This window comes from Crocodylus siamensis, chromosome 4 (assembly GCF_052110815.1).
Source record: "Crocodylus siamensis isolate JL-2025a chromosome 4, ASM5211081v1, whole genome shotgun sequence".
NCBI classification, from domain to species: Eukaryota; Metazoa; Chordata; order Crocodylia; family Crocodylidae; genus Crocodylus; species Crocodylus siamensis.
Window position 1 is genome coordinate 115,108,784 of NC_143398.1, and position 21,756 is coordinate 115,130,539.

The window sequence follows — 21,756 nt, forward strand, 5'->3', positions numbered from 1 at the left end:
AAATTTATTTAAAACAAAACAAAAACTAAACCTGATTCATTAATTGTGTGAATATTTTACTTTCTTTAGTGGATTTCTCCTCACCAAGTTTACTTAAAATATGGGTAGTCTTCAGCTGTAAATTACTAGAATTGAGACTTGCAGCCATAGACCCTAGGAAATATTTTCTACCTTTAGGTCATGTTATTCAGCCCTTTCAGCCTGTGTAGCTCCTTCTGGTCTGAGATCCCAGTCCTAGTACAGCTTCAGCTGAGAATCCTAACGAAAAGATGCTTTCGATGTCTGTGTTTTATGGCTGTTCAGCCAAACATTACATGGTGCCTGCTGGTGTTGGCTTCCCAGAACTGTCTGATTTGTTGCAGTGCAAAACTTTTAAACCATGTGGTAATATGTCAGCAAGCAAGAACCAACATTCTGTAGAATAAATACAAAATATGCCCATGTACCATCTTTATCCTCCAGGAATATCTGGCAGTTCCTTTAATAATACTTTTTTAAATAAATTGAATAAAATTGTATTAATTTCATTTCCTTTTAAATTCCTCTTCCCTATCCGAGGCACATTTTTGTAACAAAATAACAGGATAGTTGAACACCAGAGATGCCTTTTGCTGCAGGCTCAGTCTTCCTTAGTTGACTTGTGAGAGAAACAAGGCTACTACAAAAATAATTTTTAAGAAGGATGTAGTTTTAAACTGAGGAGACTTGTTAGGCCTAATTAACAGGTATACTGCAGCCAAGTATGGGACTGGGCTGATAAGAATACTTTTGTCATTTGCCATGTACAGTATTAGGGTAGAGCCTATTGTAGCCAGAGACCCTGGCGAGTTGCCAACATAGGAGTCTTTGAAAAGCCTTCCACTTAAAACATAATTCTTCTGCTTTGACAGTTTTCCTCTGTCTTATATTTTTATTATCAGGAATACTTTGAATTGAAATGGTAACAGTGTCCCTTTATCTGGTCCAGATGTTCACTTTCCCAACTGAAATTGTTGCTGCAATGACAGCTGTATAAAAGGAAAGTCAGCAGTAGGAACAGATACATTTTTTAAGTGGGTGATGGCTGCCATTTCCATAGAAAATATACTTTAAAAAACTGAGAAAAGAGATCTATCTATATTTTTTTTCTAAACAGATTATTTTCTCATACTGCTGTAACTGCAGTAATGTTAAGTCTTAAATTTTACTTAAATGTCCTGTCAAGTTTGCTTTTGCAAGTTTGCTTGACAGTGGCAGAGAAAACATTTTAGTTAACGTATCGAGTAGTACTATGTAAATTAAGAAAATGGGAACTCCGTCTAACTTGACTACCCTGCAAACAAAAAATGCACTTTTTCCTACATGCTACTGGGAGGTTTCTGTTCCAGAGAATTACATGGAATATTAGAGAACCATATATATACAGGAGGTGCAGTAGGGAACTGCTAATAAAGTGTTATACCCATGAATTTTCTTTCCTGCCTGCTTAATCCTGGGTTCCTCTTTTGATATGATTTTGTGATTAATTTGGATTAGAAGAAATAGAGTATCTGGAGCTGGAAGGACAAAGTGTTTGGTTGTTTTTTTTTTTAAGAGAAGAAAAAATCAAGCTGCCTCCTCCTATGTGCTCAGTTTAGGACCTGACAGTTTGCATAGCAAAAGGCTTTTCTTTCCATGGATAGCCTGTAAAGTAGTACAGAGAAATAAAACTTTAAAATCAAAACAGTGTGTCTGAGCCTTCTGTAACTAGATGAAAAATGGTATGATCTCTTGCAACAACACTGTACTGATGTGAGGAAGAAGCTGGTGGCAGAAGTAAAACTTGGTTTGATGCATATTACCTGTCAGAAAAAGCTCAAATACTGATTCCCCCTCCCCCCCCAATCTTTTGAATGCCTTTGACCCTAAAACACTTTATAGTGTCCCTATGAAGTAAGTAGTGCATCTTTTTTTCCAGAGGGGGAATCTAGCATAAAAGTTGAGACACTTAAAATCAGCAACTTTGTGACAAAGCTAGAAATGTCAGGAGGAGTTTTGACTCCCTGATCCTGATATAAGCTGTTGGTTTAGTCACATTTTTCAAAACTGGGGTATGTTTCTGGTTTCTGTCCTGGAACCGACATGTTAGTCTAGCATCCAGAAAGTACTGCAGCTGACTGTGGGAGAGTTTCTTTAGGCTAGCTTCTGTTTCTTTCAGCTCCTGGCCAAGGTGCAGATAGGGATATTTCTGTACTGCTCTGTTCTTTGGAGTTTGAACTGTTTCAGGCTATCTTAAGTGGGATATGGCTAATTGACATGAAGAGCTGCATTGAACCCCTGATGGGTCCAGAGTCCAGGTCACACACTGGAGATTCAGAGTAGTTTTCTTGCATGTTTACTGCAACCTGTCACTGTGAGAGAAGGCAGGATTTTTCCTGTTGTGTTGAATATACAGCGATCAGATTATTTGATCAAGGTGCAATTATGAGCCGTCTAGTTTAGAGCTGGAAATGTGCCAGGTTTAAAGAATACAGATTTTCACAGAAATTGCTGAATATGCACAAATGGGAGAGAGACTAGTACTAAATATAATGGCTATTTTCAGTAAAACACACTGGACTATTTCCAGTATGCCTTGGCCTATTTGGATTGCTGAATCCATTTATTGGCTAGTGACTGGAATCTGAATGAAAGCCTTCAGTCGTAAAGAGCCAGGTCCAGGAAAGGATTTGGGTTCCTATATCCAACCAGACAATTGACAAATACCCTGTTTAACCCCTTAGGCAGCTGTAACAGTTTTTTCTGTTAAAAATATTACTTTAGCACCTAAAGAAGCCAGAGGTAGGACAACAGAAGTATAAGGATCACAGCTAAAGGTTATATGTGGTATGAATACTCTGTGTGTACTTTACACAAATTCAGAGCTGCTTTAGTTTTTTCCTGTGTGGTTTGGAATGAGCCATGAGTGGTATTTGGATTAACTTTTCTTTTTTGTTATGCAGGTACAACCTTGCTGAATTTGGTGGGATTCCAGTAGTGTAACCGAGAGTATATTTTGCCTCATTGTTCTAGCTAATCAGAAAATTTGGGTGACAATTTTCTGGAATAAAAAAATTGTTGTTCGGTCCTTTCCATTAAATTTTCCCACCTGTCTTCATTTTTTGGCGTGCTGTACTTAACTAGAACATGTTCTCTGTGAATCAAATTGTAGATACCCTGTAGCATTATTTCTTAAGATATACTTGCATGGTCTTGTGAAGAAGGGTCCTTTTAATGTGTCTATACAACAGAGAAAAGAATTGTGATTACTTATGGGGTTTTGCAGCTTAAAGTTTTATGTTTGCGTAATTAAAATTTCAAGTTTGACTTATGTGTTCATGCATCTTTTGCTCATAATAAAACAATAACTCTCTGGATAACCAAGATAAAGATGTTGTAGGTTTTTAATCTGTTGGACAGCCTTATGCTACCACTAGTCCAGCTGTTCTTGTTCGTGAAGTCAGTGACTCCATTGGGAAAAAAAATCAGGCCCTACATTGAGCTGGAGATCAATATTTTTATTTGTTCCTTTGTTTCTCAGTACTGCAGGGCCTGACTGAGGTTTAGGGAGCATCTGGAAGATCAAACGTTTAAATTGGCAAGGGAAGAAAGACATTGTAGTACAAAATACTAGCTTCATTTCCTTACCAGTCTCTTATGCCTCCAGCTTAAAACACACATTTCCTTCCAAGAACTATCCGTATGTCCTGTTGGAGGTTTAAAAATGTGAACTGTTTGAGTTGTGTGGTGTACCCACAGCATCTGTAGAAAATAAAGCGTTGATCATTTATTTTATGCTAATTCCTTCCCATGTATGCTCTGTCCCTTTCTCTCTGGCCAGGAATAATGTATGAGAAATTTTAGTTTAAGATGACAGGAAATATGTGAAAATGCAGTTTTAAAGTAAGAGTGTTGTCACAATTATGTAATCAGTTATCCAGACTGTAACAATATACACTGTTGTGTTGTGGACAAGACCTCTTTTGTCCTCCATTTTTCAGCTCCTAGTGATCCAAAACATGCTACCCCTCTCACTGGTGGGCTGGCATCTTTATGCTCTCCATGTACATTTTCACAAGGCTTCATCTGTGTATGTATCCATTCCATGGTCTACACCAGTCTCTACAATTTTTCTACCTCTCTCCTGCACTTTTTCCCCCTATACTGCATCCTCTACTTATGCCTGGGATCAGCAATGGGAAGAAGCTGCAAAACAGCGTACTATGAGGGAGACTAGCAAGGCATTTATGATTCATACTAAGCAACATTATCAGCCTGGACTGTACCTTTTTCATGAAGCACTCCAATGATCCTTCCTGCCCACAGGGGATTGGCTGGTCCTTACAGAGAATAGATGTGAAGTGCATTTATTGGGTTCTTTAAAGCATTAATATTTTTTCTCGTATCTGCTCCAAGAGCTTTTTCAAAAGTTAATGGCTCTAATTCAAACCATTTTTTCCAAAGTTGGCCAAATCCTGCTTGCAGCCTTGGAACTGAGAGATACTTGCATGCTATATGAGAATAAACTCCAAGTTTAAGAGTTCAGCTGTTTTCCTTAACCAAAGGCAGTGTAGGGTATTTACATCATGGAATGTCTGTATGTGTATCACTTAATACCTTATTTGACTCCCTTTCTCTCAGACTTCTCAAAGTAATTCACTTTTGAGGCAAGAGCAAGGATGCAATTGAAAGACAAAAGGAAGAATTTTTGTTGGATAGTTATGAACATACTGAAATGGGCATAAAAGAGGATTTTGTAGCTGAGACACCTGAAGACTTAGGCCATTAATTTGTAACCTATATGAACATTCTCTTCTCATCTGCAGTAGCATCCAATCTAGGAAATGTTATCATTTTCAATCATTGTCTTTTGAAGGTCTTGGTGCCTCTGATTCTGCTGCAGCAGTTCTTGATGGAGTTGACAAAACGGGGCCAGGAGCCTCTCAGCGCACTTGTGCACTTTGGAGTGACATATCTAGAAGATTATTCTGCAGACTATATAATCCAACAAGGCGGATGGGTAAGAAGGCAACAGTAAATTTCATATCCCTTTGAGAGTGTGATTCCAGATGTATGGTTTGACGCATGCTCTGCTAGTCATTCTACAGTGAGGCTGAGAGGATTTGCTAGTGGTCAGCATGTGAAGTTGAGAGCAGGGATGACGTGGTCTCCAGAAAAAAGGAGGCTTAGATTCTTAAGAGGAGATATGGCTTGGGTTGGGTTTACAAGGGCTGTCTGAGTTGAAGAGGGGTTCAGATGGAAAATACTGACTGGACCTTGTACTGAACATATTAAGACATAAATGTTGCCGTTGTGTGGCTGGCTTCTGATGAGATGCTTTTTACTTCTGGTACATAGAATATTGCATTTTAGAAGCAAGTCCAATGTCCTATAGTTCCAGATACGTTGAGCCACAGAGGTCAGTCTGTATAATTTTATTTTCCCACGGTAGATGAATGTTGGACATTGTTTGTATAGTATTTTCTCTCCTTTCACAAACTTCAGATTGTCTTTGGCAGAGGATGAACAAGCTCAGAAGTTCTGCACAGGAAATGCAGTAGGTGTCAGATTTGCCTTTTTTAATATGCCATGTTAATCAGCATTTTTAATGCACTATTGGAAAGCATTCAGATACTACAATGATAGGGGTTGTATAAAAATCTGTGGAATAAGCAGACCCCCTTGTAGCAAAATCTTCTTGCAGAAATTGTGTCTTAGATTGCTGTTTCATATTCATGGCAAATTGAGAGTTGTATTTGAAAAAACATTCACAGTGCTTGTATTGAAGTGAGGCAGGTCCAGTACTGTGAATCTACCAGAAATATAGCTCCTAATCCCTGCAGTTTGCATGTGGCTTGTTGATGTATTGGCAATTCAGCTGGAGCTGTATTATGACAGGATGGGCTTTGAGATTCATTTGTTTCTGGAAGGTTGCCAGATTTAAACAATTAATCTGGGATTAGCGAAATGTTAGTTGGTCTTATTGTAGAAGTAAAGCTGGTCAGGAAAATCCACTGATTAAAAAGTCCTAACAGGAAAAATTATGTTTGGATAGCTTCTCATTTTTCTGTATTTTCACTGGAAATTTCATGGGGCAGTGGTTTTCAACCTTTTTAAACTCAAAGGTGCTCTTATTAGACTCAAAGTACCCCTAGGGAAAGGCCAGCTCTTAGTTTTCACTTGCTTTTTGACTACAGAAAAATAATAGAGCAAGTCTTCTGTTGCAGAAGAACTCACAAAGGCTGCCACAGGTCAGAATGGTTTTAATGCTCTGAATTCCTATTAAATCCCTGGGTTTATCTTGTGATTCATGTTTGCATAACTGACAGTGTTGATATTGTATGATGCCCCCACAGCACTCTTGAAAGGCTGTCAAGGAATCCCAGGGTGCATAGCACCCTGGTTGAGAATCATTGTTTCAGGGAGCAAACTGTTTCATACATTCATTCCCTGACTTTTCCCTCTTCTTGGCAGCAGGGTTTACTGCTTCTTTCTACTGGTACTGTTAGGTTGCTTTCCAGATGTTTGTCTTTCAGTTTTTGCCAGATGGGCAGGACTGTCATCTATGCATTTCAGGCCTTAATTAGATACATGCAGACATTGGCTTTGGTTGGTTAAGATTCCAGTTTGCAGTTTTAAGGCAGAAGAATGTATTGGTATCATGCTGTTTATAAAATTGGCTTTTGGTGAATTGTCATTAAATAGGCTCATGTTTGTTTTCCAGCTCCACTTTTAAAGCCTTTTTTATAACCATACATTACAGAACAAAGCTGTTGAAAGTGGACAGCTTCCCCCTGTGGCTCTGGAGGGTGGGAGCTTGTGCTTTGTGTTGGCTGTGGGCTCATGTATGTGGCTGAGTGGCCTATGTTCCATGGGCTGTGCTCTTTCTGTATATATCCATTTGGGCAAAAAAATCAGAATGACACAAGCAGTGTAGTAAACAAGCCAGAGCTATTTTTGAATCAGGAGAAAAGGAAAGAAAACTAAACAAAGTGGTGAGAAAAAAACCCCTTTCTCGCTGAATAGATGTGGCAACAGTAACTCCCTCAGCTGTTCCCGGGTAGGGGCAGGGACCCTTATGTACATGGTTTCTGTAGAAGGGAATGAGTATGGTTTTATCCTTTGTTTCCTGTAAGGGAAACGTTTGGTTTTATTAGTTGATATCTGCTTTTTTCCCCTTCCGTTTTGGATTAGGAAGTATATAATCCACACGATGTGTGCCCCTTTATGACAATGTGGTGGGTGAGGAATGGGGTATATCATCAGATTCTGGAATGAAGGTAGGACATTTTATTTATGTTTGAAGTGAACAGAACTGCATACATGCATACATAAGAAGCTGTTGGGTAAAACCTGTTTTATGGCTACTTCTAAACAGAACCTGTGGGAGTAGCTCTATGTGGATTGAAGCATATTACCTGGGTTCCCATATGCTGCAGCTGCGAGGGGATAGCATTGCCCTGGCTATTTGCAGTGAATTATCATGGTGAAAATGCAAGTTGTGCCTCTGGCTGTTTGCAGTGAATTATCATGGTGAAAATCCAAGTTGTGCCTCTGGTGTGGTCCTGGAACTGTGTGAAGCAGGTGCAACCAGGTCTCTCTAGTTGGTTATTTTTGACATCCTGAAGCTGTGCAAGAGGAACAAGCCAAGTGCAGCGCTGCTTAGTTTGAGCTTGTCTAAAACTGAAGAAATGGCAAAATGATCTCTGCCCGTAGTCTTGGGCAGTCACAGCAGAGGAAGGGGTTTAAGAGATTTTTGTCAGCACGACTGTCTCTCTTCTTAGGATCACCATGTAGGCTAGGGTTCACTCTTAATTTTTCAAAGCAGAGGGTCATCTTTTAAGTTGGATCCAGCCTCTTTCAAAAATTAGATATTCAGGATGTTGAGGAGATAAGCTGAGCCTTCCTTCTCTATGATGACTTCCCATGGAGCCAATATTATTCGGACACATGAGCCAATCAACTTCACTCTGCTGCAATAATAAGGATAATGCTTTTGCAGTCTCGTGCATCCCCAGAATGTGAGCAGTTTCTAGTTTTAGACTGTTTTGAGGGGTTGGGAGATGTTTGGGTGTGAGGAAGTGGCTAATTCAGTGGTTGTGAACCTTTCTAGAGTTGAGGCACCCCTCTTCAGATTTCAGACACCCATTGGAAAGTGCTAACACTTATTTTTCATTAATTTTTTAACTACAGAAAAATAATAGAGCAAGTCTTCTGTTGCAAAGAACTCAGAAAAACCACGAGACAGAATTATTTTAACACTCTAAATTCCTATTTCAAATCTCAGGGCTTATCTTGTGAATCATATTTGCACACCTAACAGTACTAACGTTGTGTGGCATCCTGCAGCACCTTTTTAAAGGATCTCAAGACACCACAGGCTGCCATCGCAACCTGGTTGAAGATCACCAGGCTAACTGAACAGGGGCTGGGCTGGGTAAGTGTCAGGATTGAACTTCTTTAGAAGCTAAATTGAAGTTGAAAATCAGAGCTTCTCATGGAGTGTGGTGGGGGGAAACTGCCTTTTACTACCATGAGAGCCTCAGACACCAGGGCTAAGAACAGACGGTCAAAAAGCCTGAGGCTGAATTGATTCAGTCTTTACAAGTTAGTCTAAACTGCAGAGATTAAATTGAAACTGAAGTGAACAGACATTTACCTTTGATTCAGGAAATGCAGCCACATGCTTGCAGTGGCCCAGGCCAGAAGCTTGGGGGTGCTAGAGCTGGGGGGTGCTGTTTTCACTTCTTGCTGCCCCCGAGGTCTGCTGGGTTGCTGATTTAACTTGAACCAGGAAGGGGTCTGGGACAGAAGTTTCATAAACCAGTTTGACTCAAATCAGCTAAGCCTGATACGACATTCAACCAGGTTTATCTTAAACCTGTGTCAGCCATTTTGAAACTGGTTTATGTGCACTGAACTTTTGTTCTGTTACAGGTTTAAACCAGTTTCTGATCATTTAAACCTGTTTATGTGTAACTTCTGTCCCTAGCCCAGAAGTTAATTTCAGATTTCCCATCTTTCTCCCCAGTAGAAATATGGGCAGACAGATTCTGATCTTGGAAAAGAGGTGCAGGGGAGAGCCTGACTGCTTTGCCTGCACATTGCATTCCTTTCTCTTGCCCTTGAGCCTGTCTTGTTTTTTGTCTGTCTGTGTGAATTCTTCATCACAGGGACTCCTCCCTGTGATGAAGCATCTTTGACATTTTAGCTACAACTGCCACATGAATTACCCTGTTTACTCAAATCCAAGACAAGGTTTTCTCTCCCATTTAACATGGGAACCCCTTGTCTTGGATTCATGATGCTTGGGGAGCAGGCAGCTGCTGCAGCAATTCCAATGCTGGCCTCAACACAGAGGCAAGAGTCAGAGCTGTACCACCTCTGCTCTCTGCCTGCCCCTCTCTGTAGCTTCTGTTCCCCTTCCCCCACTGCTTCCCCCTGCACTTGTCTTCACACTGAGGATAAACAGCAGTGGGTTGGGGAGGGTAGAGGCTGGGGGGAGGTGGGAGCAGGTGCTGGTATGCACAGGCCTGGGTTGGGTAAATGTGGGGGTGCAGGCAGCAGGGCGCAAGGTGTGGTGGAGCAAGATGCAGGGGTCAGGCCACTTGACTCCTGTCCCTTTACTGCCTTCCCACTGCCTGCCTCCTTGCAACTGCTTTCCCCACTGCAATGATGGGATGATGGACAAATTTAAGACAACTTTCCAATCATTAGATTCTATATATGGAAAATTGTAACATTTATAAATTTTTCATGTATCAAATCTAATTATTGGGGGTTTGTCTTGAATTCAGAGGTGCCTTTGATTTGGGTAAATATGATATATTTATGAACTAAACAGTAGCTGAAATGATTACTTGATTTGTTTTGCAATCTCCAAAAGCCCTGTCTTCTGAAGGTACACATAGGAAAACGGGAAGAGGCTCATTCTTTCCTGTCTATTCAACTATTAACACTAATTATAATCAACGTTAAATTTATGATGGATTCCTTCCAGAGCTGAGGGGCAGGCCTGATTTTATATAAAGGTTTTCAGACAGCTCTCTAAATGGCTTGCAGTCATGATTTTTTCTTTCCTGATGTTGTGCTTATTGAAGCCTGAATGGTCACACAGTGAGCTTGTTCTCTTTTTATTTTTACCCATTGCAAAGCATTTGCTAGTCTCATTTGGCAGCTTAGCCCTTCTGTTTGCCCTGAAGCTATATAAGGGCATAAACAAACTGACGTGTAGTATACGCGCTTCTCCCGTCCTTCCCTTTGTGTCTGGACTTCTGTAGCCTTGATGCTGCTGCATCAGAAGCGACTGTTGATCTCCTGGAAAAGTGCACAGTAAGACTGTCAGCTTGGTAAGGCTTTTTCTTTCAAGGCAATTTTGTAGGTACATTTCAAGCTCAGCCTACCTGTTCGTCAGGGCTAGCTTTCATTCGCATTGAAAAGAATCTTTAGGAAAGCCTGGGGGAAGAGCTGCAAGACTGTTTTTTTGAAAGGTAGCTACTGCTTATTCTTTCTCACATTTACTTTCTAGTCCCACCTGCTTTTGGCTTTTAGGAGGGATGTGAATAAGAAATATATGCCAGTAAGCCTTTTCTTTTTAAATACAAAATATTACTAGAGTTATTTAAATGTAAATTCCTTTCTTTCTTCTGACTTGTTAAAGATTAAAGCTGCAGTGTGACCCAGAGCTAGAATTATTCTCCCCTTTCAAGGTTGGGGCTGAATTTGTAAAAGACTAGCTCACGGCAAGGGACAGGCTCGTAGCATCCTACTCTGAGTTTAATTTTTTAACAATAATTGTACATCTTCTGTGGAAAGGCAAATACTAATTTTGAATTGTTATATTTAAATGTTAGACTTTAAACTGCTACTAGTATTTGGAGCTCTTGTGTGAATGAGGGAGAAGAAATTTTGTTCTTCTGTCCCCTCTTTCTTTTTCACTGTATACAGCAATACAGCATTTTCCATTCTTCTGATGCATAAATATTTTGTACCAGAGTTGTACCCTGCCTTCACCCTGGGAAAACAAAGTAATTAGTTTTCACTGAGGGACATGAATGTTTTTTTCCATAGGATCTCAGGATTCTGCTTTGGGATGACAATGCAAGAATCTACAGACACAATACTGCATTGTAGGAAAGATAAACATGTTTAATGTGGTGGAGCTGGGAGGAAGGGGAAGCAGGGAAAGTTCTCTGTATGGTTTTTTTTTTTTTTTGTTTTAAAATCATTATAATTCACAATTCTGCAGTGTCATATATCGATCGAACATTCACTTCTCCCTACGTAACTTCTTCAGCACAATAGTAGAAAAGATTTGTTCAGGCAGCTTTTCTGTGATGATACTGCATCTGTGTGCTGTGCCTCGATGGAGAATGGTATTTCAACACTGGGCAGTTACAGAATGCTGGGTGGGCAGTTTGATCTCATCGAGCTAAAGCCAAGTTACGTGTATTCAGACTATCTCAAACTGATAGAAGTGAATAAATAATCTTTTAGCTGTTGAACTGAGCTGAGGAGCTTAGCTAGCCAGGGCAGCATCTTAAAAGTTTTGTACATTAAAATTGGCTTGCTGCAGATGGTGGAAAAAGGGAGTGGAACAAGCTCACTTTGAGAACATATAGCTACAATATCATTGGAATGTGGTGGGAGCAGTGGTTGTATTGTTGGTGTGATTTGTTTTGTAATTGTTAGACATGATTTGTCTTTGTTATTACAAGTCAAAGATAAACTGCTCAAGTCACTTTAGGATCTGTTCCACATTTCCAAGGGAACTGGATAATGTTTCTTATACTCGTTGCAAACATTTTGTCCCTTCCTTCCCATCTACCTTCTTTTTGGGCAGGAAGGTGGGGCACACATTTTTTCTTGTTTTTAATCAAAATCTTTCTAAACTCTGTTATCTATTTAAATGACTAGAGACCCACAGATAGTAATGGGTGTGTATGAAGGGGTCTTGCACAAGCTGCTCTGTATTGTGGATCAGACTTCCAAATGTTTGCAGCTTGCTTCTGCAAATGCTCTGTCCTTGGGGGTCTAACTGGCAGGATCACTGGATCTCAATCTGTCAGTTTGATCTAATGTTTTTATTTTCTCTGGATCATTTTGGACCTCCTACCTTATCTGAAATTACCTTTGGAGGGTACCTTTATTTCTTCCTGTTTAGTGTACTAAAGCATTCCTATTCTTAGAGCTATAGATCTTGAAATGCATAACTTAGCTATTAAGAACACTGAAAAAAGGCTGGTAGTGGTCTCTCCCTTTTTTATGCTGTTAATGTAGGAATGTCACTTTATTGCCACAGATTCTTTCTGGCTTACCCTTGGCTCCACTTATTCCAGGAGCTGTTTCTAACCACATATCATAAGCAATGTATCGGTAGCCTGTAAGAATGGATTTTCAGCTGAGCAGTGCTGGTTGACCCTGGTGTAACCTTTTTCTCTGGAGGAGTATAACTATTAGTGACGCATCTGGATTTAAAAATTGGTCTGTAAATGTACTGGCATCTGGAGAAACAAAATATGTTGATCCATGGAACATGTGACACAGTTTAAATTAATTCTCTAGTCTGAGGCAGCTTAGGCTAAAATGAGGCAGCCTTGATTATAGCAGAATATATACATGGGTATATTCTTTCTTTCTTCTTTTTTTTTCTTTGAATCAGCTCGGAGCTTCGTCAGTGTGAAGATTTTGCTGTGTTATAGACCTTGAAAGCATAACATGCATTGTTTCTATACCTGGAAAAAACTAATTATGTATGAGAAATGTTGGTGTCATAGAGGGAGACTTGTTAAGATTGTCATAGTGGATAGTAATCCATAACGTTTTGGTGCTTTTCCCCCACCTTTGAACAGCTCGATCTCTAGCCCAAATGCATCGCAAGTTAAAGTTTGTAACTCAGACCGTTAAAACTTCCTGACTGACATTGTAGACCCTGGGTTTTGGGGTTTTTTAAAATGAAAGTAAAAAAGGGGACTGGAAAGTCCCCCACATGCAATTTCCTTGCTGAGACCTTTGGCTCTTACCATCTTTTCTTACTGTCCTCAGAGGTATTATCCTCCTTGAGATTCTCCATGGAGTATTTAACTGCAGGGGGTCCAAGGGATATTAAAAATACATGGGTGTCTCCACAAGATGGCGCTCCTGCATGTCTGACAAACAATGTCTAAAAGATTCTAGTGAGAGTTCAAGTTTATTGTTTTCATAGCACTACCTGATTGTCTACAACTAAACAATCCTACCCTCTGACCTAGTCCCAGAGCTCATGACTGATAGGGCATAGTCCCATCATGACAGGAGGTCAGTTTGAAGTCTGGTTCAGTGGACCATGTTGTTTGTGTTTTAGTTTAGACTTGGCAGACAAGGTTCTTCGGGTAAATCTGATATCTTTCATTAGACCAACTCAAATAGTTGGAAAAATTCTTCTTTGCAAGCTTTCAGGTAAAAATACCCCGAGTCAGGCTGAGGAAGCATCTGCAGTTGGTCTTGGGCATTTTTTGGTTTGTTTCTGGAAAATGAGTTTGAGACCATTTAACACTCCCATTATCTGAACAGATCATTCTTTGCATTTCAAAAGCAAAGTGATCAAAGGGCTAGATACCAGAGCAGACCATCAGTTGCTAGTTTAAACTTTATTAAGTGCTGATCCAAAGAGACCCACAAGTTTTTTTGGAACACATTTTACATGAGTTTCGAACTATTGGTGTGTTTTGAGATTTGTTGTACCTTTCAGCTGAATTTGGTGCAGGGATTTGTTTCTGATTGAAATCTAGTGTTTAGAATGCTAGGTTTTCCTGTGGTGGGATAATATGGCATCAGCTAACAGGAGAAGCATGTGACGTGGGTGGATGTCAGCAGTGAGCTCTAGGAGACAGGGAAGAGAAACTATTCAGTAGAATACAAATATGCACTGATGCTATTCACCCTTTGCTGATCAAGTCAGCTCATGGGTTCAGAAGAGGGCTGGTAGAGACTTACTGAGCAGATTACTTTCTGTGCGGCTGCAATCCAAGTCCTTGCACTGCTCCCTGCACGTGCCATAGTCCATTAGCACAAATGGCTAGATGTGAAAGGCAGCTATCAGCCAAAAGCACTGCAAGCGTGGCTTGAAAGATACACGAGTGCTGGGCACCTGTGTAAGCAAGTATGATGGTAAACCTCTGTGCAGTGGGGGAGAGGAAGCTGAAACCATTCACGTGCCCATTTAAATTGCATAAATAGTTCACGTGCCAATCTGAGGAGTGGGGTCCTAAGAGGCCCACCCCTCCAAACTTCCCAAAGTCCAAATAAATATGTTTTTCCTCATCTTTTAAAAACGTAAAGAAGATGTGAATGAGTTTGCTGTATGATGTTGTGCTGGTAGCCTGGAATAGAACTGTTGCTTCCCAGTCCCTTGTCCTAAATCCTAGATCCCTTCCCCTTTTCCCATTCCAGTTTTATTTCCTACACTGAAGTGCATAAGACAGAGGTAAGATTTGATTGGCAAAAACTTTTTGGGCCACTTTCTTTAATTTGCTCAAGTATAAATCTGTAACTTTGCTGCTTCAGTCATTAATATGCTTAAATGCTGTGTGGGGTCCTTCTGGGTCAGCCTCCAAGATACCAGCATTCTTTATTCTGACCACTTCATTATTTTATTTTTGGTGAATTTCTGGAAAGCGATGCTTGCTCTCCGTTGCGTCATTACTTTGTAGATGCTGTCACCAGAATTATGAAACTCAACAACAGAATAATAGTATCAAAGATATGATACAAGCAAGGACAGATAATACAAAAATCTGTTGTTAGTGGTATTATGGATTCTGGTCTGAATAATTGTACAGAAGACTCTCCCCATGCCTGACAACCAAATGAGCCCATGATAGTTGTTAGTTGTTTAAATTTCTTTTCTTAGAGAATTTTAATGATGATTTCTACCTTCCTTCCCCTCTTTTTCTTCTGGGGTAGATTGCTTCCCATGCTCTTGAAAAATAATAGCAACATTTTTTTATTTCAGCTGGCTGTTCACGTTGAGTAAGCCTGCATTTTTTTTTTTTTTTTTTTATCCTGGCCTGCTACCCTTAGAGGTCTTCAGTTTTTGACAGCTGTTTGATTTCATTACAGCTCACATAGTGAAAGTGCTCCATTAACCTCACCATTCCAAAAGGAAAAATGACAATATTTTTATGTTTCTCTCTTACTGGTCAAATTGGAGCGACAAGCAAAACTTGCTTACAGGCCTCCTTAAGTTTTAATACAGATTTCTGGTATCCCTTTTTTCGCTATCACATCCACTTCTTGTGCCCTTATATCAATACAGACCTTGCTGAACCTTTGACCCAGGTTACCAGTTTCTCTGTATTCTTTTTGTTTAATTTTCTCTTACCCACTAGTACTGAGGAAATTCAGCGTTGTCTCTCTCCCCTGGCATTTCATGTGGTCTTAGAGTTCTACTCTTTCCTACTTGGAAAAGTCCAGCATGTTTTAGCCACATTGGCCTTCATTTCTGATGGTTTTCCAAGCCTTTTTTTCATCATCAGAAATAGAATCCAAGCCCACCAATATGGAAACCACGTTTCAGAGGTGACATTACAACTTTCTTCTCTCATCTAACCCCTGATTTTACACAAGAGTGAGGAAAATTCAAGGTATGGCTTGCCCAGCAACTGTAACATGCCTCTTTGAATGTGTGTTGTCTTCTGTTCTCTGTGAGTGGGGTTTTCAAGCTCTTTGTAAATGGTAAACTACATTTTGCTAGACTTTTCATGGATTCTTTCCCTTCCATTTACTGCTGTGTGGACAGCCTCCCCAGTCTTTTTCAGATGCAGAATGTATCTCTGGTGCATGTAACAAATATCTGTAAAGAAAAGTAAGGTAAGGATCTTGATGTTTTCTTTTTAATGCTGTTTTTAGGTAAGTGTGGAACACTGGAGCGTCTCTTCATGTTTTGTCAGTCAAGTTTGTTTAATTAAATAACGATAAAGCCATCTACTATGTGGACATCTCATGGGAAGAGCACTTGGCCAGATCCAAATGGTCACAAAGCTTCCTCGCGTGTGTGGATGAACCCTACCTGACTCAAGAAGTTTATGGACCAACGAAGGGTAAAGCGTTGCTGGACCCTGGTACTGGCCAAAGGAGATGATCTAGTCGGTGACCTAAGAATCAGAGGAAAGCTGGGAGATGGTGACCACGATCTGATCACTTTTACTATCCATCACAAAGCTGGCAACTCAGTCAGCAATGCAGAAGCCCTTGACTTTAGGAAAGCTGACTTTGGTAAGCTCAGAAGGCTTGTTGTCGAGGCCCTAAGGGGCCATGACTCAACAGGTAGAGGAGTCCAAGATGAGTGGTTGCTCCTTAAGGGAGTGATCCTGAAAAGACAAGGGATGTCCATCCCATCTCAAAGGAAGGGTAGTAAAAGGGCACAGCAACCCCCTTGACTCAGCAGGGAACTTGTGGATGTTCCGCATCTAAAAAGAGAGGTGTGTAAAAGATGGAAGATGTGAATCACCACTACGGAGGAGTATTCTGCACTGGTCCACACCTGTAGGGAGCAAACCAGGAAAGCCAAGGCTGCAACCAAACTCCAACTGGCTACACTTATCAAGGACAACAAAAAGTTATTTTTCAGATATGTGGGGAGTCGAAAGAAAAACAAGGGCAACACTGGACCCCCTGCCAAATCAAATGGGACAACTGACACCCAGGAAAAAGTTTTTCACCAGCCCAAAGGGACCACCCAGCCTATCATGATGTAGGACGGCCAGGGTGAGGGTGAATTTATACTCGGCATCAGAATAGTTCTTATAATGGAACACCTTTAGAGGCTGGACACCTTCAAGTCAGCTGGTCCTGACAGATTGCACACCAGAGTACTTATGGAGCTGGCAGGCATCATAGCCCAGCCACTGGCAAGGATATTTGAAAACTCGTGGCACTCGGGTGAAGTACCCAAAGATTGGAAGAAGGCCAATGTGGGGCCTGTCTTCAAGAAAGGGAGGAAAATAGATCTGGGGAACTACAGGCCAATCTGCTTGATCTCAGTCCCTGGGCAAATGTTGGAAAAAATTATCAAAGAGACCGTTCTTGACAAGCTGGCTGATGGCAACATCCTGAGGGACAGCCAGCATGGCTTTGTTGTGGGTAGGTCTTGCCTGATCAATCTCATTTCCTTCTATGACCACCTGGACAAGGGAGAAAAGATTGATGTCATATATCTGGATTTTAAAAAAGCTTTTGATCTGGTGTTCCATGATCTCCTCATGGAAAAATTGGTGAACTGCAGCCTTGGCTACGGTCTGATAGCTGGGGAATTGGCTCTGAGGTCAGATCCGGAGAGCGGTAGTCGACGGAAGTGAATCATTATGGGGCTTTGTGACCAGTGGTGTCCCCCAAGGCTCTGTCCTTGGACCTATACTCTTTAACGTCTTTATTAATGATGTGGACATTGGTGTCAGAAGTGGACTAGGCAAGTTTGCCGATGACACCAAACTTTGGGGTAGAGCATCCACGCCTGAGGATAGGCTGGTGGTCCAGGCTGACCTTGTGATAGGCTTAGGAAATGGGCGGACAAAAACCTGATGACATTCAATACAGATAAATGCAAGGTACTCCACCTTGGGGGAACCCGCATCACACTTATAGGCTCGGCAGTACACCACGGCCGAAAGGCTTGGGGGTCATGATTGACCACAGGATGAACATGAACCACCAGTGCGATGTTGCAGCTGGTAAAGTGAACAAAGCTCTGGCTTGCATCCATAGCAGATCACAAGATGTCGTCGTCCTGCTGTACTCAGCCTTGGTGAGGCCACAGCTGGAGTATTGCATCCAATTCTGGACTCCACAGTTCAAGAAGGAGCTGGAGAAGCTTGAGAGTGTCCAGAGGAGAGCCACGCGCATGATCAGGGCAAGAGAAGAGGTCTTACGAAGAGAGGCTGAGAGCCATGGGACTCTTCAGCCTTGAAAAGCGCAGACTGAGGGGGGACCTGGTGGCTGCCTGTAAGTACATAAGGAGTGTGCATCAGGATCTGGGGGAGTGCCTGCTCACCAGAGCGCCCCAGGGAATGACAGGGTCCAGCAGTCACAAACTCTTGCAAGACTGTTTTAGGCTGGACATAAGGAAAAACTGTCTGAGCCCCCAAGGCCTGGAATAGACTGCCTTCAGAGACAGTGGAGGCACCTACTGTGGACTTTTTAAAGAAACATTTGAACCCTTGTCTTCCTGGGATCCTTAGACCTTAGCTGACTTCCTGCCCCTGGGGCAGGGGGCTGGACTTGATGATCTTCCAAGTTCCCTTCCAGCCCTAATGTCTAAAATCTGAGTTTCATCTAATATCTGCATTTGATTTGTAGTACTCTATTCTATAAAAAGAGAGCCTTTCTTAGAAGGGGTACTTCTCCTCCCATACTTGGACCCAAAAAATAGTTTACTGCTTATGCATTTTAACATTCGTGACAAGTTGATTTCCTTTTCCAGGGTTTCCCAAGTACTGCAGATGGTCATTATACTTTCTGGCCGAGGATGGAGTGCTGTCCTGCTGAGTGCACTCAGATTTTGGCCTTTCCTTCCCCAAAGAGTTGAGGGAGGGACTTGGTGGCAGTATGGCATAGGCCAAGGGTCTCAAACTTACTGAGACCACAGAGCTCCTTGTGGGCTGGATCTGGACACAGTAGCAGTGGCTGTGGTGGTGAATGCAGCCATTGCTTAACCCCCACTGCTGACATGCATGCCCAGTGCGTCTCTATACAGTACTCCAGATTTTGGCAGTGGACTCCTCCCCCAGATTCCCAGCCCCGCTAGGAGCCAGATGATGCAGCTGTGCAGGCCACATGTGAGATGCTTCTGGCCTAGGGAAAGACTTACTTGCAGTTCCCTGAGTCTACCACGAGATGGTTTTAGTAAGCTTTTGCCTCAAAATATGGAAAATGTCCATCTCTCAGCTCTGGGGAGCAGGGGTTTGAATTCAGAATAGACAAAGCTACGAGTAAGGAAACAAATTTTATCATCTTATTTAATTTTTATATCTAAAAAATGCAGTTAATTTTAGACTTTCCATCTAGCCCCAGTTAATCTAGCTGTAGGAGCTCTGCTGCAGGGTTGCATCTGTCGATGAATTGACAGAATTGCTCTAAATGTTATTCATTTTCTGCTTTAAAAAAACCCTATGAAATTCTAGCTTTATCCTCTTGATTTTCAGAATAATTTACTAAGGCATCACAAAAACTGTTGTTATTCTTGTGTCCTGAATAATTCCTCACTGTGTTGTATTTTCAACTAAAACTTTGGACAGAGATTTTCAAACAAATAAAGGAACAAAATTATGATTGGTTTGTACCTAAATACTTAAGAGGTCCAGTGCGTTTTCAGCTTGGGACCTGAATGGGACCCTTGATTTTACCCTTCCCTTCATCCATCTCTTTCTTCCAGCATTGAGTGTGACATGAAGAGTGTGTGTGTGTGTGTGTGTGTGTGTGTGTGTGATGCTGCCGACTTCAGTGAGCTGGTCCGTATAAGTCTATGACATTTGTGGGGAAGCTGACCTTCCAACTTGAAGTATTTTATTTTGTGAGTTAAATCTTTGCAGTGCAGGACATGAAACTTAAGCCTTTCCCATACCAGTGCCATTGAGTTTTCTATCACTGAAGACCTTTAAATCCTCAAGATCTGTCCAGCTTTTTCTTTTATTCTTTATTTTCTCCCCATCCTAAAATATGCTACGATTTTTCATAGTGTACATCTAGGCCTTGCTTCTTTGTTCTCAGAATTAATATCTTCAGAGAAATAGATGAACTTCTGTTAAAGCATATGGCTTCCAAAAAAAATCTGAACTCTGTTGGCACAGGCATGAGGGAACCAAACTTGCACAATGAAGCTGTGATCCTCTGCATATATTAATGCAGTCTAGTGTTACTAGAGGCCTCTCATTCTGATTTTTAATCATTGAACCAGCTTGTGAGGCTTTATGGCTAGTCTTAACATAGTTAATGATGGCTGCAGTGGTGTTCTATTCACCTTGCACTTTTCTTTGTCAGCCTTGTACTTTGGTAGTTGGGAGCAAGCCCATGTCTCAGTTTTAGTAGCACCTTGTCTGTTGTGAGCATCCTGATGGGTTTATTTACATAATTTTTTGTAAAACAACCTCCTATATATTTTTTTCCTTGTAACTTTGACTGTCCTTAGTTGTGATCTGAAGCCTCTGAGAAGGAGTAAATCAGCTGAAAATGGTGGGGGATCTAAGGGGCCGGATTATGACAGGGTGGGGCCCTGAGCTAGGGGTTCCCAACCTTTCCATGCAGTAGGCCAGCAAACTGCAGACTGGAAGCGGCTTTGGCTGCAGCCAGCAAACTGCAGAGCCCCATGGCTGGAAATGCAGGCCAGAACACAAAGTTACTTCCAGCCCCTCTGGCACGGGGGTGGGCCAAACCTCAACAACAGGCCCTGTGTGAGGAGTCACGGTCTCTGCTCCCGGCTCTGTGGGGCTGTGGTTTGCTGGTCCGTGATCACTTCTGGTCCGGCAGCTTCTGCTTAGAGGCTCTACATAATGTGAGGCCCTAAGCTATAGCTTGCCTTGCTTGTGCCTAAATGTGTCACTGGGGATGTACCGGACTCCAGCAGATGCAGGGCGTCTGGTGGAGTTGGAGAAAATGTAAATACACATTAGGAGTGGGGCGGGGTTTAGAAGAGTTTTGGTTCAAATTTTAGAGATGACAGTTATACAGGGAGACAGAAGCTAAAATATTTTGTTCAAATTCTTAACACCAGACACACAGCTGTTGAATCTAAGCAGCTACCAGTGGTGCATTAAGAAACAAGACTAGATACCTGTTCCGGGGTAAAGGGTTGGCAGGAGGAATGATATATGGATGGGGTTTTTTGGGCAGAAAATTGATTGCAGCTTGGAGAGCTGGAAGCTCATGCTGGGTAGAGGGAAAGGTAACCTGATGCATGAAACTGAGAAGAGGCTTTGGCTCATATTTAGTTCATCTGCTAGCTTGCAGTTCTTCAGGATCTGCTGAGACTCAGCCCCTTCCTTACGTTCAGAGATGGATATCAGGGGTTTACATACTACCTTACATTACGTTGCACATGCTTTCTTTATATGTTACCAGTTACAAAGTGATGAAGGTCTGGCAGTTTAAACAGCAAGTGTACCAGCACCAAAATATCTGAAGAGTAGGTTGAATTTCTTTGTCTTCCCAGACAGGTGAGTTCTGCCCTAAGTCACTTTGGTTTTTGTGCTGAGGTGTCACCTGAATAGGACAGAGCGATCTAGCGTCTGGGGTTGTGCGCTTGGATGCGTCTGTCAGAGTTCCCCTGCAAACAGGTTGTAGTAGGATTTGATGTAAGGTCTCTTTCTTGGGTCACATCATCTTTAATTTTCCCCCTCATTCTTCAGTCATTTTTTCTATAACCCTCTTTTTGGAAGAGTAGTTACTTTTTACTGGGCCACTGAGGTCAGCTTTATTGGCCAGTGCTGGCTGGTCATTATTTTTCAAATTAATTATAATTTTAAAATATTAAACTAAAGTCTTGCATTCCTGAGTCAGATTTACATTCAAAATTCAGAGTGTTTAAATTTATTTCTCTTTCCTTCCCAGTCATTAAAGGTGTTGAATTAAACAAGGCCTTGTGAAGATCCCTGTATCACTCAGTGTGTCCCTTTATCCATTTTCAAATTCTGCTTGATTAATTTTCCTTTACTGTTTTTTTTTCTGAAGTCTGTTTCAGTTAGTCTTTAATCCAGATAATAATTTTAAATGTGTAATTTAAATTGAATT

At 41.4% G+C, this 21,756-nt stretch overlaps 1 protein-coding gene across 2 annotated transcripts in view; it reads left to right on the plus strand.

Moving 5' to 3' along the window:
- BCL2L13 (BCL2 like 13) overlaps positions 1-21,756 on the plus strand; it is a 70,603-nt gene that overhangs the window by 42,354 nt on the left and 6,493 nt on the right. For both annotated transcript variants that reach the window (XM_090043465.1, XM_090043466.1), the window contains one exon: positions 4,874-5,017. In XM_090043465.1, coding sequence (XP_089899591.1) covers positions 4,874-5,017 — 144 coding nt within the window. The remainder of the gene's footprint in view (positions 1-4,873; positions 5,018-21,756) is intronic.